Source organism: Bos grunniens, chromosome 11, assembly GCF_055505025.1.
Source record: "Bos grunniens cultivar Pamir isolate PY7600 chromosome 11, Bosgru_T2T1.0, whole genome shotgun sequence".
Taxonomy (NCBI): Eukaryota; Metazoa; Chordata; class Mammalia; order Artiodactyla; family Bovidae; genus Bos; species Bos grunniens.
This window is the reverse complement of record NC_141175.1, coordinates 106,166,436-106,180,767: the sequence shown is the minus strand read 5'-3', so window position 1 is coordinate 106,180,767 and position 14,332 is coordinate 106,166,436. Positions and strand designations below refer to the sequence as shown.

Sequence of the window (14,332 nt, the reverse complement as noted above, 5' to 3'; positions counted from 1 at the left end):
TCCACAGATCACCACCAACTAATTTCACCCCTTCTTGAATGAATGTCATATAAATGGAATCATACATTATTAACTTCTTTCCAGGCTTCTTTCACTACACATAATATCTGTAAAATTCACTTATGTGGCTGCATGTAACAGTAGTTTATCCCTTTTTATTGCTGGATACAATTCTGTAGTATGAAGATATTACAATTAGTTTATCTAATTTCATGCAGGTGAACATTTGGGTTGTTTCCAGTTTGGGGCTATTATTGATATAGATGCTATAAACATTCTTGTAAAAGTCTTTCTGTGAGCAGAATTTCATTTCTCTTGGTATTTACATAAAAACCTAGAGGGAAAAGTGCTGGTTGTAGGGTAGCTGTGTATTTAACTTTATAAGGAACTGCCGAACTGTTTCCCAGATCAGTCACCACTATTTCACAGCAATGATCGAAGTTCCCCTTGCTCTATGCTGTCACCACAATTGACTTGCACCCTTTCAGCTCAACGCTCTGCAGTGGGTGTGTCGTGGTATTTCACTGTGGTTTTAATTTCAATTTCCCTGATGACTAATAAGATTGAGCAAAGTTTCATGTGCTCATTACCATTCTTTTATCTTCTTTTTTGAAATGTCTTTCAAGTCCCTTGTGTAATTTTTCTTAGATTGTGTCTTTTTGTTACTGGGTTAGAGAAGGTCTTTATTTTGGATAAGTCTTTTGTCAGATACATGTGTTGCAAATAATTTTTTCAAGGTTATGGCTTGTCTTTTTGCTTTCTTACTGATGTCTTTCAGAGAGCAATTTTTTTAATTTTGAAAAAAATCTGGTCAATATTTAATTGAATGGTTAGTGCTTTTTATCTTTTTCACTAGAAAATCTTAGTCTACACCAACTCCAAAGAAATAGTCTCATGTTTTCTTCTAAAAGTTTTAAGTTTTCACTTTAAGTCTATGGCCAATTTCAAGTTAATTTTTCTGTATTATATGAGGAATAAATTTTTTCCATTTGCATATTTAGCTGTTTGTCACACAATTTGTTGAAAATTTTTTTCATCATTTCATTCCTTTGTATCTTTATAAATGAATCAATTTTCTGGACTTTATACTGTTCCATTGATCTATTTGTTTATCCTTATACCAAAGCCATACTGTCTGGGTAATTGCAGCACAAACATAAACTCTGAAATCAGGTACTACAAGACCTCCACATTTCTTCAACTTTTTTCAGTCATTTTGGCTATTTCAGATTATTCGTATTTCCATATGAATTGTCAAATCCTCTTGTGAGTTTCTACAAAAATGTCTGCTGCAAATTTGACTGAGATGCAGTCAGATCTACAGACCCATTTAAGGAGAATGAATACCACAGCAATACCGGATCTTTCCACGCATAGACACGATATACTTTTCCACCTATTTAAGTTCCCTTTAATTACCTTCTGCAATGTTTTATAGTTTTCTATGTACAGATCTTGCACTATTTGAATTTTTGTTGCAAAATATATTCCTAAGAATTTTATGTTTTCTAATGATGTAAATTTAATTTAATTTTACATTGTGTTTTATAATTGTTTATTGATAGTGTATAAAAGTAAATTTATTTTGGATATTGAGTTTGTATCTTGTTACCTGTAGTGATTTACTATTAACAGCTGTGTTGCAAATAAATAACATAATCTCACTGAAGGAGAAGGAAAAAACATATTGAACTAAATTTGTAAAATACTATTTTTTTAGATACTGTAAGCTACATGCAAGAATACACAGAAGAACTGTACAAAAAAGATCTTCACAACCAGATAATCACAATGGTATGAACACTCACCTAGAGCCAGACATCCTGGAATGTGAAGTCAAGTGGGCCTTAGAAAGCATTACTACGAACAAAGCTAGTGGAGGTGATGGAATTCCAGTTGAGCTATTTCAAATCCTAAAAGATGATGTTATTAAAGTGCTTTACTCAATATGCCAGCAAATTTGGAAAACTCAGCAGTGGCCATAGGACTGGAAAAGCTCAGTTTTCATTCCAATCCCAAAGAAAGGCAATGCCAAAGAATGCTCAAACCACCGCACAACTACACTCATCTCACATGCTAGTAAAGTAATGCTCAAAATTCTCCAAGCCAGGCTTCAAAAATATGTGAACCATGAACTTCCAGATGTTCAAGCTGGTTTTAGAAAAGGCAGAGGAACCAGAGATCAAATTGCCAACATCTGCTGGATCATGGAAAAAGCAAGAGAATTCCAGAAAAACATCTATTTCTGCTTTATTGACTATGCCAAAGCCTTTGACTGTGTGGATCACAATAAACTGTGGAAAATTCTTCAAGAGATGGGAATACCAGACCACTTGACCTGCCTCTTGAGAAACCTATATGCAGGTCAGGAAGCAACAGTTAGAACAGGACATGGAACAACAGACTGGTTCCAAATAGGAAAAGGAGTACATCAAGGCTTTATATTGTCACCCTGCTTATTTAACTTATATGCAGAGTACATCATGAGAAACGCTCAGCTGGAAGAAGCACAAGCTGGAATCAAGATTGCCGGGAGAAATATCAATAACCTCACATATGCAGATGACACCACCCTTATGGCAGAAAGTGAAGAGGAACTAAAAAGCCTCTTGATGAAAGTGAAAGAGGAGAGTGAAAAAGTTGGCTTAAAGCTCAACATTCAGAAAACTGAGATCATGGCATCTGGTCCCATCACTTCATGGGAAATAGATGGGGAAACAGTGGAAACAGTGTCAGACTTTATTTTTTGGGCTCCAAAATCACTGCAGATGGTGATTGCAGCCATGAAATTAAAAGATGCTTACTCCTTGGAAGGAAAGTTATGACCAACCTAGATAGCATATTCAAAAGCAGAGACATTACTTTGTCAAAAAAGGTCCATCTAATCAAGGCTATGGTTTTTCCAGTGGTCATATATGGATGTGAGAGTTGGTCTATGAAGAAAGCTGAGTGCCGAAGAATTGATGCTTTTGAACTGTGGTGTTGGAGAAGATTCTTGAGAGTCCCTTGGACTGCAAGGAGATGCAACCAGTCCATCCTTAAAGAGATCAGTTCTGGGTGTTCATTGGAAGGACTGATGCTGAAGCTGAAATTCCAGTACTTTGGCCACCTCATGAGAAGAGTTGACTCATTGGAAAAGATTCTGATGCTGGGAGGGATTGGGGGCAGGAGGAGACGGGGACGACAGAGGATGAGATGGCTGGATGGCATCACCGACTCGATGGACGTGAGTCCAAGTGAACTCCAGGGGTTGGTGATGGACAGGGAGGCCTGGCGTGCTGGGATTCATGGGGTCGCAAAGAGTTGGACACGACTGAGCGACTGAACTGAACTGAACTGAAGCTACATTCACAAAGAAATACTGTGTTCTAGTTGTAAATGTGTTTCTCACAGAGAGACGGACTAGCAATTCTGAAACTACTTAATGTGTATACTAGAGAAGATCAAATAAATAAACACAGTAGACAGTCAAAGCCAGATTTCTCACTTTCTCAGAGAAAGAGGTTACAAATAGGAAAGAGGGAAGGCTTGCGGTTTGGGATTGGAATCAGAAGTACCAGTAAAAACTCGTGGTTTCTAATATAAGTACGTACAAATCTGTGTGAGAATGTGTGAGTAAACCTCTATCTTCTTTCTAGCTCAGAACAAGCCTAGAAATTGTGATATTCCAGTAGCAAATTGCATACTCAGCAACCAGATACTGGTTTTTAAATGCTATTCTCCAATAAAAGGACCAGGGACTCTTGGAGAAATGGTTGATTAAGGGTGGGCAGAGAAAATAAAAGACGAACCTAGGACATTTTGTGGTACCCAAAGTACAGAAGTTCTAAAAAAAAAATCATGGGGACATAACAAGCAGACATTTGGGCTAGCTAACGTGAAAGGAGCTCTCAGTGGCCAAAGCGGAAACAATCTGAGCAAGAAAATAAAATATGCTAGAATTGTAGAATTGGATGTAGCCCAGATATAGAATATCCATTAATCTCAACTGATATAAATAATAATGAACTGAATAAATAAATAATTGGTGGAGAAGGGACAGCTCTTTCTTCTAATAAAGGAATGTAGCCGGAAGGAGGGAAATTTAAAGTCCCCACTGGTAAACATTACAGGGGGCTTCCCAGGCGGTGCCAGAGGTGAAGAACCTGCCTGATGATGCAGGAGACGTAAGAGACCTTTGGTCCGTGGGTACGGAAGATCCCCTGGAGGAGGAAATGCCAACTGACTCCAGTATTCTTGCCCGGAGAATTCCATGGGCAGAGGAGCCTGGCGGGCTACAGTCCATGCGATCACAGACTCAGATGTGACTGAGCACACACGCCCGCATGCACAGAACAGAAGCGTTTCCTGTGACCAGAAACAACCAAGATGGGAGTGCCGGTCTACACAGGAGGCGGGCACGGGCAGCCTTGGATCTTCCTGTCTGCCCACGCGGGGCTCTCTCCAGACCACCATCTGCCCCTCCTCAGCTCCATGTCAGCTTACTGTGACAGGGAAGTCAGTCACGCTTTCCCTCTCTCGAGAGTTGCAGGGGTGTACGCCTTCCCTCTCACTGAGAAATGGGAACATGTTCCCCATTGAAGGAATTTCAAGCCCCAGTCAGCAGAGGAGCCTCACTTCTGTACAAGGTGACTAATTGCCCAGGCAGCACCCAGTGCTCAAGGACACAAAGACTGTCCATCAGGTGGCCCTGGTCTCTGGCTCATCCTCCCAGCCCAACTAAACCACCGGAGTTAGAAGACGCAAGATCAACGCAGACCAGTGACTCAGGAAATTTAGTTTCTAATCCTGTTTCCTGTCTTTGATGATCTGCCTCTGGAACAAAGCTCTCGGCATTTCTGTACCATGAGATTTTCCGTAAAACATCTGCTCTTCAGGCTGCCCTGTTGGCTTTTAAAATGGTAAGAAACAGAACCCAGCGGCTGTTACTCTCTATTTCCTGTCTGCTCTGAAACTCCCAGATAACTACAAGCAAAGGAGATCATATTTTCTTTCTGGGTTCAGTGACCATGGTGGTTCAGATGGTAAAGAATCTGTCTGCCATGCAGGAGACCTGGGTTTGATCCATGGGTAGGGAAGATCCACTGGAGAAGGTCATGGCAACCCACTCCAGAATTCTTGTCTGGGAAATCTAATGGACAGAAGACCCTGGTGGGCTACAAGTCCATAGGATCACAAAGAGTTGAACACAGCTGAGTGAGTAACACTTTATTTTTTTGGTGATAATGGTGTTTTCCAGCTCCTCTCTGATTCATCAGGTATCACTGGACCCACTGAGCTTCAATGGTGGGTCAGATGGTAAAGAACCCGCCTGCCAATGTAGGAGAGGTGGTTCGATCCCTGGGTCGGGAAGATCCTCTGGAGAAGGGCATGGCAACCCTCTCTAGTATCCTTGCCCGGAGAATTCCATGGACAGAGGAGCATGGCAGGCTATACAGTCCATATGGGGTGGCAAAGAGTCAGACGTGACTAAGCGACTAACATTGGACAAAGTTCCTGAAGACCTGTGACTGAGGAGACTGTGGCAGCTTGACCTCCAGCACACGCCATGGGTGTGCCATCCAATCACCGACACGGCCAGCTTGCATTTTCCACAGACAGGAACTCAGACAAGGTTCTAAACGCCAACCAGGTGACCTGGACAAAGAACCTGTTAGTCTAAAAGTATAACAAAGTAGTTGGCGTCACCTATTAGAAAGATAGCCTTCAGTGGTACAATGATTTCATTATATTTTAAAGATCTAAAGAACATTAAAGTCACACACACACACACGGAGCAGTCAGGTTGCACTGACCACAATAATAAAAATTGTAGGTGATAGTCAGAAAGTTCTAGGGACCCCCCTGGCGGTCCCGTGACTAAGACTCTGCACTGCCCATGCAGGAGGCCCGGGTTCAATCACTGGTCAGGGAATGAGATCCCACATGCCACAACTCAGAGTTCATACACTGCAGCTAAAGACCCTGTGTGCCGAAACAGAGACCTGGTGCAGCTGGATAAATAAATGAATGAAACAAACATAAAGCTCTACAAAGTTACATCACCTGAAACCTTATTTCCAACCCCCACTAACTCTTTTCCAACAAAACCTCAAATTATGAATAACGAAAAATAACTTAGGGTAGTTATTCCCAGCTTAGATGACAGCCCCTGGATATTGAGGATGACTCATGGTCTTTACTTGTCGATACAAACCACTTCTCTTTTCCTTTTGACTCAGCCTTGCAGTGGGAAGGAGGGCGTCGTGAGTCAGATTTTTAAAATCCTAGCTGATTTTTAAATTCCTAGCTGATTTCTACACACTCTGAAATGGAAAAACTACCAGTGCAGTAGGGGAATATTACAGGTGATGACAGAATAAACTGGTTAACCAGCAGGATTTTCATCCCACCTGAATTACCATCCCTCTATCCGCCCAATTTTTGTTATAAACATATGAAATTCAGCAGTCATCTGTTACATATATTGATTACTGAGGGTATACATTTGTTTCCTTTAGATTTTTGTTTTATAAAATGACTGAAAGCCGTTGAGTCGTGTCCGACTCTTTGTGGCCCCACGGACTGTAGCCCACCAGGCTCCTCTGTCCATAGGATTCTCTAGGAGTGGGTTCCCATTCCCTTCTCCAGGGGATCTTCCTGACCCAGGGACTGAACCTGGGTCTCCTGCATTGCAGGCAGGTGCTTTACCATCTGAGCCACCAGGGGAGCTCACAAATGACAGAAGCCCCTACTAAAATATTCTCAAGGTGACAAGTTTATTGCCTTCTCCCTGCCCCCACTAATGGGGAAATGATGCCGTGACCCTGATGAACAATGCAAGGTGATTTCAGAAAACTGGAGAAGTGCGGCTTCCAAGGGGAGCTGTGGGGTTGGGCTCCCACCATGGTTACCAGAACACAGAAGGACATTTCCTGGTCCCATTTGAAGTTAAATTCTGGCTGCACCAAGGAAGGAAAGAAATGATCAGATGGTAGGGCTCTCTCTTTTTTTTTAAATTAGAGCAAAATTACTTAACAATATTGATACATCAGCATGAATGGGCCATAGGCATGTCCCCTCCATGTCCCTCCCCATCCCACCCCTCTAGGTTGCGACAGAGACCAGCTTTGGGTCCCCTGCACTGACAGGTCTTTTGGGAGGACCTGGGAACCCTCAGCACTCATTCCAGACCGAGAGGGAGATGGACTGTCTAATGTGTGTGGGCCAAGGGTCTCCAAAATAAAATGTGCATTTGAGGAAAATTAACGTGGGTCAGTGGTAAAGAATCCACCTGCCCATGCAGGAAACGCAGAAGACATGGCCTCAATCCTTGGGTCAGAAAGGTCCCCTGGAGAAGAAGATGGCAACCCACTCCAGTATGCGTTCCTGCCTGGGAAACCATTGTCAGAAGAGCTGGGAAGGCTAAGGTCCACAGCATCACAAAAGAGTTGGGCATGACTTAGTGACTAAACACCAACTATGTTGTTTATTTAACTCTGTTAATAATAAAATACTAAAACTTATATTAACTCCGTTAATAATAAAATAAATAAAACTATTTAACTCTGTTTAATTGTTTCAAAACACATAATTATTAGTTGGCTGATCCACAGGGACCACCAATTCTTTTACAAATCTTTATTTATTTATTTTTTAATTTTATTTTATTTTTAAACTTTACATAATTGTATTAGTTTTGCCAAATATCAAAATGAATCCACCAAAAAATTTTTTAATTTTCCAATTGGAGGATAATTGCTTTACAATATTGTGTTGATTTCTGCTGTACAACAACACAAATCAGTCATAACTCTATGAATATCCTCTCCTTCCTGAGCTTCCCTCCCACCCCGCCCCACCCCACCCCTCTAGGTCATAACAGGGTGCCGGGCTGGACTCCCTGTGCTGTCCAGCAGCTTCCCACTAGCTGTCCATTCTGTGCAAGGCAGTGTACATATGTTAGCGCCACTGTCTCAGCTCCTCCCACCCTCTCCTCCCTCCGCTGTGCCCACAGGTCTGCTCTGTATGTCTGTGTCTCTATTCCTGCCCTGAAAATAGGTTGATTTCCTTATTTTCAAGTTATTAATTTTGATTCTTTTTAATGTCCTACTGAGTAGCTCTTTGAATAATTTTTAAGGAAGGCCATGAGAGTGAAATTGCTTCTAATTCTTAGATATTTGAAAATATCTTTCCACTGCCTGTACTCATGGAATAAATCTGGCTTGGAATGGTATGCTTAGATCATGAGGTTTCCTCTTTCTAGAAGCAGGTTTTAGTCCATTTGGAGCTGGTGAATAAGAATTGAAGCTAGTCTTGTCTTTTTTTTAATTTGTTGATAAACTATTACTTTCTGTCTGGTTACTTAAATGATATTCTCTTCACTATAGAATTGCAAGCTATCCTCAGGTATGGGTATTTTTTCCATTAAAATTTTGATTTTTTTTTTACACTAGGGAAGATACTTTTCTTCTATGTTGATTATTATACCTGCTCCTTTGTTCCAGCATTTTCAGGAATATTTCTTCTCTGTAGGTTACATTTTGACTGTTTCCACTCTGTTGATTGTCATCTCCTGACCTTCATCCTTTACTCCTGCAGTCTTGGAAAGCTCCTTCATAGGTTACATTGTCTCCATTGTTCTGCTCATTAGTGCCTCTAGACCGTCTTGAAGGCACCCTCCTCTTATGTTGGTGGCACCATGCTAGATAAGGGCAGGGAATGCGGAGTGACTTAAACCCACCTGAATATGCCCTTGGCATCTTCCAGGGCTTCACCTCAGACCTACACCCAGAGGATGGACCGATTTGCACAAACTTGGTCCAGCTTCCAGTGGGTACCCATCATTCTGTCTTGTTCCCCCGAGTGGATCTGGACCACTTCTGCTCCAGGGCTCTTGTGCTGAAGAGCGTTTCCTAAGAGAATACCCATCCCGCAGCGTGGCATGCATCCTCCTCCTGCTCTGTGCTGTCCTTGGTGATGCTGTCCCGGGAGATGTGATCTTGGTATTCATATTAAAAGAGATGAACTGAAGCTGTGGGGGAAGTTTCATGGGAACCAGTTCTGGTCCTCTTGGAACCTAATTGCTTTGCAGAGGGAGAGCAGTGGACTGATTTCAGGCTATGGTAGTCCTGAGTCTCTGAGTCTGGGCAGAAAGTAGATAAGTAAGCCTTCTCTTAGGGTCGTCTTGTCTATTCCATGTTGGGATTAGGAGATGAAATAGATATTTCTGGGGTGGGAGTGGGGGTTTCCTCCAATAACTCCATTGGCACCATACTCGGTGGAAATTACCTCTAGACTTCCATCAATGCTGATGCAAGACTTTATGTTTTTCAGAACATCATGGGCACTTCAGTAGGAAACAGAGTGCATCTCAGGCGAGCCCAATGGCTAATTTCCACATGTGCCCCATGCACTCCCCCCACCCTGAAAATAATGTATTCGTTATTACAGACAATGATGTTTCGGTTTTAGTAAGGCTTAAAATTTACTCCACTCGTCAACTCCCACTCTAAAGATGACACACAGAGCTCATCAGAAGCATCAGGGCCTCCACAGTGAGCAACGCTGTCATGCAAAACGGCTTATAGAAATTCTAGCCATTTCCAGAAGCTTGTAATTATTGCTGCATGGGGCTAAGTCACTTCAGTTGTGTCCAACTTGCTGACTCATCCTCTATTACATTTAGCAGGGACGGGAAGATCCCTTGGAGAAGGGAATGGCTACCCACTCCAGTATTCTTGCACGGGAAATCCCACGGACAGAGGAGTCTGGCAGGCTACAATCCATAGGATCACAAGGAGTCGGACCCGACTAAAGGACTAACACTTTCACCAGCAAGAATATGCCTTACACACATGTCAAAAGGAAAAATATTATTATAACACAATGTATCTTTACCTTATAATAAATTCGGGCCACCAAACCCCGCTGAAGAATCCTTTCACGAAAATGCACCGCTTTCAACAGAAAGGTGAGATGACCAACTGTGTCCATGTTAAATGCCAGGAAACTGAAAAAAAAAAAAAAGCACAGAGACCATCATTATTATTTTGTCATCACCAAAGTACTCAGTTTGAAAGAAATAGATGGGATCTTTTCAAAAAGGATTTCCTCCCGATAGAGAGTGAGTACACGTAATCATCTCCTTGATTTCTCACTTGCTGTATTTGGGGCTTCTCTTGGTAATTTTGCCGATGAATGCCTGGGTCAAGTTATTCTATGTGGTCATCCTTGCGATGTAAAGATAATTTGGTTTACTGCTTTTTCCACTTAGTATTTTTAAAAAAATTTTTTTAATATTATTTTTTAACTTTACAATATTGTATTGGTTTTGCCATATATCAAAATGAATCCGCCACAGGTATACATGTGTCCCCCATCCTGAACCCTCCTCCCTCCTCTCTCCCCATACCATCCTTCTGGGTCGTCCCAGTGCACCAGCCCCAGGCATCCAGTATCGTGCATCGAACCTGGACTGGCGACTCATTTCATATAAATGATATTATACATGTTTCAATGCCATTCTCCCAAATCATCCCACCCTCTCCCTCTCCCACAGAGTCCAAAAGACTGTTCTATACATCAGTGTCTCTTTTGCTGTCTCATATACAGGGTTATTGTTACCATCTTTCTAAATTCCATATATATGTGTTAGTATACTGTATTGGTGTTTTTCTTTCTGGCTTACCTCACTCTGTATAATAGGCTCCAGTTTCAACCACCTCATTAGAACTGACTCAAATGCATTCTTTTTAAGGGCTGAGTAATACTCCATTGTGTATATGTACCGCAGCTTTCTTATCCATTCATCTGCTGATAGACATCTAGGTTGCTTCCATGTCCTAGCTATTATAAACAGTGCAAATTTTTTTTTTAATTTAACCATTTTTTTTTGGCCACACCTCACAGCATGTGGGATCTTAGTTCTCCAGTCAGGGATTGAGCCCTTGCCTCCTGCATTTGCAGCATGGAGTAATAACCATTGGACCACCAGGAAAATCCCTAAAATATATTTTTTAATTGAAGTATAGTTGATGTACAATATTATATATTACAGGTATCCAATACAGTGCTTCACAATTTTTAAAGGTTATACTCCATTTATAGCTATTATAAATGGGATTCCCAATGGAAAAAGTTCTCAGTTTCTCATAAACTAAACACACATAACCTGTGACTCAGCCATTCCATTCCTACTATTTGCCTTAGAAAAATAAAACATGTTCATGAAAACACTTTTATACAAATATATTCACAGAAGTTCTACTCAGAGAAGTTAAAAATTAACATCCCAGGCATCTCTCTGTCAAGAGAAAGGAAAATAATACAAACAATTAAACACCAATAAAACTGACAACCTAGACAAAATAAATAAATTCCTAGAAACATATAATCTTTGAAGACCAAATGAAGAAGAAATAGAAAATATGAGCAGAGTAATTCCATGCCATAAAATTGAATCATTAAAAAAATAAAGATCTCCTAACAAACAGATGGCATCACAGGTGAATTCTACCAAACATCTGAAGAAGTAACACCTATCTTTCTCAAACTATCCCAAAAAAATTAAAGAAAAAAGAAAACTTCTGAACTCATTCTAGAATGCCAGAATTATCCCAACACCAAAACCAATAAAAATATCACACAAAAAGAAAATTACAGACCGATATCACTGATGAACATAGATCCAAAAATCCTCAATAAAATATTAACAAACCAAACAAAACAATACACCAAAAAGATCACACACCATGATCAAGTGGGATTTATCCCAGGAATGCAAGGATGGTTCAACATCCACAAATCAGTGTGATCCACCACATTAACAAACTGAAGAGTAAAAATCTGATCATCTCAGTAGATACAGAAAAAGCTTCCAACAAAATTCAAAATTATGATAAAAACAACAAAGGCTACATATATGACAAACCCACAGCTCACATGTATGTACAATTTTTGCCAATTATTACATAGAAATTTGAAAAAAAAATTTTTAAACAGAATGGAAAACAAACCTTAGTATGAAAGTGAAAAAATGAAAGTGTTAGTCGCTCAGTCATGTCCAACTCTTTGTGACCCCATGGACTGTAGCCCACCAGGCTCCTCTGTGCATGGAATTTTCCAGGCAAGAATACTGAGTGGGTAGCCATTCCCTTCTCCAGGGGATCTTCCTGACCCAGGGATTACACCTGGGTCTTCTGCACTGCAGGCAGATTTTTTACTGCTGAGCCACCAGGGCAGCCCCATGTAACTTCTGCATAAGCAGAAAAAACTGTAACCAAATACTGAAAGTTAGTTAACAATGTCCATTCCAAATTATTCAGAAGTATGCTAATGTCTGTAGTTTACTTTGAAATGCATCAGAGAAAAAAAGGTGAACTGAAGGATGGATCGAGGGCTTGACACGTGGATATATATGTGGTATAGTCAGCACAGTCACGTGTTACTAGTTGATTCTATGCTGGGTATGTGAATGCTCCCTAAAATTATTTCAGTTCTCCTGAGTATTTGAAAATGTTCATAATATAAACGACACAACATTCAAGAACAGTGCAGAAACTTGATGTTCCTCGACCTCCACATCCTCCGAGGCATCCATGGGTCGATGAGAGCAGTGCGGGCTCCAGGCGCAGCCCCTTAGGGGAGGGGAAGAGGCAGCACCCACTGGCACAAGAAAGGGCAGAATGGGGCGGTCTGCAGAATAAAATTCAGCCCCAATCAGAGCCAAGCCCTGCCCACCTCACCTAGTCTCATGGAGTCTTTCCAGCACCATGACTGACTCCTCCCACAGCCCAAACGAAGGGCAGCCTCTGGGAGTCCATACAAATGGTCGCCTACTTGGAGGGATTTCAGGGACCATCGTTCCTCGTGTTCCCATCTGCTCACCTCTCTTGTGAGTTGTCAGTATGACTGCCATCCAACTGCTTTACCTGCTGAAAGTTTCCTGAAAGCTGAGAACCCAAGGTCACTGCTGTATCGCCAACACCTGAAGTAGTGCCTGGTACAATGTGTATGTGTAGAGATGTGCTGGATGACAAAGGCTTTTCTTAATATACACAAAAATGAGAGTGAGTAAGGTTTGGGGATGTAAGGAGAAAAATGCAGCCAGACTGAATCAGTAAAACCTGGATGTGTGGGAGAGAGAAGTGTACTGTTTTGGGGGATAATAACTGAGACAAAAATAAATGGACTAGAACTTTCCAAACATTTACACTTGGGACACTGCCTTTGGCACATTTCAAGTCTATCTTGGAAGATTTACTACGAATATAGATTTGCATATGGGTGAGAATCTGTTTTTCTTTTGAAATGATGGAAACAGCCCTGTTCTGCTATCTGGAAGAGAAATGGAGGGGCAGATGGTATGTAGATGGGGAACTTGTTTCCTGAATGAAGGGAACTGGTTCTGGTGGGAATTGTACTGTTCTTTCAACTTATATGTTGTAAATTTTCCAGCTAATAAATTGTGAGGGAAACTATCAGCTCTATAAAATGCCCATTCAGGGCTGTGTTCTCAGCCGCAGTCAAGTCTGACTCTGTGGCCCCATGGACTGTAGCCCACCAGGTTCCTCTGTCCATGGGATTCTCCAGGCAAGAATACTGGAGTGGGGTGCCATTTCCTCCTCCAGGGGATCTTCCCGACCCAGAGACCGAACCTGCATCTCCTGCATTGGCAGGCAGATTCTTTACCACTAGCACCAACTGGGAAGCCCACAGAAATGTTAAAAAGATTTACTGACTTTGCAGAGTGTGCAAATTGAAATAAAATCAAAGAAAATTATATAAAATTAAAAGATTAAAAAAAACACCCCCAAACAGAGGGAGATTTAAGTGAAACAACCTTCGGATATGGGAGCTGCTATTTCCAGCTTTAAGACAGCCTACAGTTTGAATAAATAGGGACGTGAGCAATAGCTTACAAAACAAGAGAAAAAGGACAGATTCGTGCCAACCGATGTGAAAAGTCTCAGGCGTGTGTGCGTGCCTGCTAAGTCACTTCAGCACTGTCCGACTCTTTGCGACCCCATGGATGTAGCCCGCCAGGCTCTTCTGTCCATGGGATTCTCCAGGCAAGAATACTGGAGTGGGTTTCCATGAGCTCCTCCAGGACTGAACCCAAGTCTCTTACATCTCCTGCATTGACAGGTGGATTCTTTACCACCAGCATCACCTGGAAAGCCCCAAAAGTCCCACACTATCATTCAGTGTGTTTCCCAGGTCTCTCATCAGGATTATAAAATTATACTTTTTAATGAATAGTTGCTTGAAAATTAGTTCATTTGGGTTATAAAGACCAAAGTCTTCCTCCAAATAAAAATGATAATTTAAAAAATACACAAAAGAAAAAAGC

General features: G+C 41.4%; 1 protein-coding gene across 1 annotated transcript in view; it reads right to left on the bottom strand.

Moving 5' to 3' along the window:
* Window positions 1-14,332, bottom strand: part of ACOXL (acyl-CoA oxidase like) — a 328,413-nt gene that overhangs the window by 79,251 nt on the left and 234,830 nt on the right. Inside the window, exon 15 of the mRNA XM_086328295.1 lies at window positions 9,880-9,991. Within this exon, the coding sequence (XP_086184421.1) occupies window positions 9,880-9,991 (112 nt within the window). The remainder of the gene's footprint in view (window positions 1-9,879; window positions 9,992-14,332) is intronic.